This window comes from Strongylocentrotus purpuratus, unplaced genomic scaffold (genome assembly GCF_000002235.5).
Source record: "Strongylocentrotus purpuratus isolate Spur 01 unplaced genomic scaffold, Spur_5.0 spur5_scaffold_18, whole genome shotgun sequence".
Lineage (NCBI taxonomy): Eukaryota > Metazoa > Echinodermata > Echinoidea > Camarodonta > Strongylocentrotidae > Strongylocentrotus > Strongylocentrotus purpuratus.
Window position 1 is genome coordinate 31,020,308 of NW_022145603.1, and position 4,473 is coordinate 31,024,780.

At 38.5% G+C, this 4,473-nt stretch overlaps 1 protein-coding gene across 1 annotated transcript; it reads right to left on the reverse strand.

Moving 5' to 3' along the window:
* Positions 1-728: 728 nt before the first annotated feature.
* Positions 729-2,801, reverse strand: LOC105446263 (ankyrin repeat domain-containing protein 50-like). The gene is made up of 2 exons (XM_030988925.1): positions 1,085-2,801; positions 729-754 (listed from the first exon to the last, which is right to left on the reverse strand). The coding sequence occupies exons 1-2, from the start codon at positions 2,799-2,801 to the stop codon at positions 729-731; spliced, it is 1,743 nt and encodes a 580-aa protein (XP_030844785.1).
* Positions 2,802-4,473: the final 1,672 nt, after the last annotated feature.

Consider the following 4,473-nt stretch of genomic DNA (forward strand, 5'->3'; position numbering starts at 1 on the left):
AATACACAATACAGAGGCAGATACTCGGGGAACAATAAAGAGAGAGCGGGGGAATTTTGTTTAAAGAGATAAAGGGGTAATAAAGAGATTACCTTTGTCCTGTAAGAGTTTTCTTTAGACTTGTCTTTCCAACACGTTCTTGACCAACAAGCATCAGGCGCGTTCGGAATACTTTCTTCGTGCCAGCTTGAGCTGCTTCCAAATACGCTCGCCGTGCTCTCTGCCCGCGAGCGAGGATCTCAGGCGGTGCCGAAAGACCACCGAAGGGAATATCATCCCGATTGCTCCCCGAGTCATGTTTGAGAGATGTCAGTTGGTCGTCGTTTCCCTCGTTATTATCAGTATCATCTTTAATAATGAAGATCAAGAAAACACATCGAATACGTCAGAATAAAGACACAAATTTGGCCTGCCACAGAAAGCAAAACTGTCAGTATTAAAAAATATAAACAAATCACGCCATAACGTTCAAGGGTTGCTTCGAAAGAGATTTTTTGTGTCAAGTATTTTGAATATACATTTGTAGCACGGAATCCAGCTAGCAGCTACCCTGGAAGATGGGTGGTCAGCTGCACTGAGCATGTGCATTAGAAGCAGACTACATATCCATGGCAGTTAAACCTTGGCTTAACTTTAAACCTGGGTTTAATTTTAGACTAGACTTGAACCCGGGTTTAACTAAACCTGGCTTTCAGAAACTGAAATGAAACTTAGACCCGAAGTCTGGTTTAGTTAAACCCGGGTTTAACTGTACCTGACTTAAGAATACGGTCCAATAGAATTGGACGAACTTTGTATTACACTAAATGGCAATATAGCGTGTAATTTGATTACAATTCATTTAGTTATAGGATGGATCAGGACATTTTGCTGAATATTGTTCTACAATCTGGGTAAGGCGGAATAAAAAGTACATCCTTTAAAACATTAAGGACAAAAATTACATGGTATACATTTATATGGGGATATTTTAACTAATACCTTTTAAATTGTTAAAGAACGAAATATAATGACAGCTCTGTCCCTATTCAAAACAAAGCTTTTTGAAATGATATAGCCGCCCATGTTAAAATGTGAATCATACCTTCAGTTGATGCTTCTTTTCTCTCTGCTTGTTCACTCTTGACATACTGAACTACATCAGGATGACCATTGCGTGATGCATAGGAAAGAGGTGTCTGACGATCATTATCACCCTTGTTAACCTCTGCTCCTTGGCTAATGAAGTACCTTACTACATCAAGATGACCATTGCTTGATGCATACTGAAGAGGTGTCACACCATTATTTGCATCCTTGTGAACCTCTGCTCCTTGGCTAATGAGGTACTTTACTACATCAAGATGACCATTGCGTGATGCATAGGAAAGAGGTGTCCGACGATCATTATCACCCTTGTTAACCTCTGCTCCTTGGCTAATGAAGTACTTTACTACATCAAGATGACCATTGCGTGATGCATAGGAAAGAGGTGTCTGACGATCATTATCACCCTTGTTAACCTCTGCTCCTTGGCTAATGAGGTACCTAACTACATCAAAATGGCCATTGCTTGATGCATAGTGAAGAGGTGTCAGACCATTATTTGCACCCTTGTTAACCTCTGCTCCTTGGCTAATGAAGTACCTAACTACATCAAGATGACCATTGCGTGATGCATAGGAAAGAGGTGTCTGACGATCATTATCACCCTTGTTAACCTCTGCTCCTTGGCTAATGAGGTACTTTACTACATCAAGATGACCATTGATTGATGCATAGGAAAGAGGTGTCAGACCATTATTTTCACCCTTGTTAACCTCTGCTCCTTGACTAATGAGGTACTTATCTACATCAAGATGGCCATTGCTTGATGCAAAGTGAAGAGGTGTCAGACCATTATTTTCACCCTTGTTAACCTCTGCTCCTTGATAAATGAGGTATATTACTACATCAAGATGACCATTGCGTGATGGAGAGTGAAGAGGTGTCAGACCATTATTATCACCCTTGTTAACCTCTGCTCCTTGGCTAATGAGGTACTTTACTACACCAAGATGACCATTGCTTGATGCATAGGAAAGAGGTGTCCGACGACCATTATCACCCTTGTTAACCTTTGCTCCTTGGCTAATTAAGTACTTTACTACATCAAGATGACCATTGATTGATGCATAGGAAAGAGGTGTGTGACCAAGAATATCACCCTTGTTAACCTCTGCTCCTTGGCTAATGAGGTACTTAACTACATCAAGATGACCATTGCGTGATGCATAGGAAAGAGGTGTGCGAACAAGAATATCACCCTTGTTAACCACTGCTCCTTGGCTAATGAGGTACTTTACTACACCAAGATGACCATTGCTTGATGCATAGGAAAGAGGTGTCCGACGATCATTATCACCCTTGTTAACCTCTGCTCCTTCGCTAATGAGGTACTTTACTACATCAAGATGACCATTGATTGATGCATAGGAAAGAGGTGTGTGACCAAGAATATCACCCTTGTTAACCTCTGCTCCTTGGCTAATGAGGTACTTAACTACATCAAGATGACCATTGCGTGATGCATAATGAAGAGGTGTGGCACCCTTTTCATTAGGCTGATCAATCTGAGCTCCTTCACCAACGAGGTACTTAATTACATCAAGATGACCAGTGCGTGTTGCAGAGTGAAGAGCCGTCACACCGTTTTCATTAGGCTGATCAACCTGTGCTCCTTCACCAATGAGATACCGAACAACATCAAGATAACCCTTAAAGGCTGCCTTGTTAAGGGATGTATCGTCCTCATTAGGCTCATTTGCTGCTTTTTGTGCCATGCTTGGCTCTGTCTATGGTGCCAATTGAAAGCAAATATGAAGGATATTTCTTCGTTCGTTTCGTGTTTCCCAAAGTCACATTTGCTTTCTGTAAATCGTTCTTGGAAGAGACTAAAAATGTCAATTAAGTTATTCGCTCTACAGCCTGAGAGATATATTTTCCCCTGCTACCCTCCAGGTTTGAACTATTTGAAGCCTACTGATGATCATGCTTTGAAAATTACGGCAAAGGAATAGTTCTAACGTGATAAAGTAATACCTGCGAGCATAATTCCAATTTCATGATTAAAAGAATCCGTATTGAAAAGTCCTGGCGCTGTTTGCAAAAGTTTGATAGCTCCACTTTATTTGTCCGATTTCCTTCACATAAACCAACGTGCCAGGGCTCATCCAAAATGAAACTGTAGATTGTACAATTAGTTTACAAATCAGCGCATAAAATTGTTCCACGATAAAACGCTATTTTTTATTTTGCTTTTTATGCGAATAAGTTACCTTGTGTTTGATGGTATATTACACATAGGTTTCCCGATCAAATTAACCGATGGAACAGTCATGGAGAAAATGGCGGATACTTTTTTGAGAAACGGGTGTTGTTTTGGAGAACATCGTTCTGACAGTACATTATCATGACCTCATCTACGATTTGATAGAAAAAATGAAAAAGTACGTAAATAGAGAAAAATATGCATGGTTGACTATTTATCACGTAGGGCAAAGTAGGATTTTCAGACATGTAATGTTGTCAAATGTCGTTGGGTTTCAACGTGTTCAGGGCATCTCCCAGCACAATTTATAGGTGGACTACCTTGAAATTATGTTGAACGACTGTTGAACGATTCTGAAAATTACTTTTTAAAGTGACTCGGTAACATTGTTGAAAGTTGATTGAAAAATTGTGTGATTTAGGTATGAAATGTTACTTATTATATTCCTTCTACTGTTCTAGCCCTCTAACATGCAAAAAATCCTTTAAAAATTGTCAAAGCACAAATATATTAATGGTTTTTCTAAGAAGGCGTCACTGGTCAACACCCTCTAGCAGTGATTAACAGTAAATTCTCCTAACCATTTTTGAATTTTCCTAACCGTTTTTCCATGAAAATATGACAAAAAACAGGCTTTTAAAAATTTGTCAACACTTAAAAGTCTGGAATGGTATAAAGAGCCAATTCGTTGCTTTGTGACGATCTAACTTCACCTAAAATGTAATTAAATTGTAATTATATTGTTCGGAGAATTAAGGTTTTTCTCTCAAACTTTCAGATTATCTTTAATTGTACATCTAGCATTAAAGTCACTACCTTAGCACCATTTACTCTCATCTTTACAATGTTTTATACCAAGTCCCTTTAAGGGAGCTTCGTGTTATCATGTGTGGGGTGTCATACATAAAAGAATTACATTTCCCACAAGAAAGTATTACATTCAAAAAGTTTGAGCACAATTTGCATAATAACTTTGAGCCATAACTTTGAATTTGTGCACTTTCCCCCCAAATTATGAATTTCCCAAAAATGCATTCTTCTCCATATTTAAAGAAAAAATGATGAATACTGACTTCGAACTTCTTGAAAGACTGTCCATAAGTAGGTTTATATTATATCCGAATTTCCAAGTTCATTGCTTTTCTAACAAACACTTTTAAATATATACATGTAAAAAAATAGAA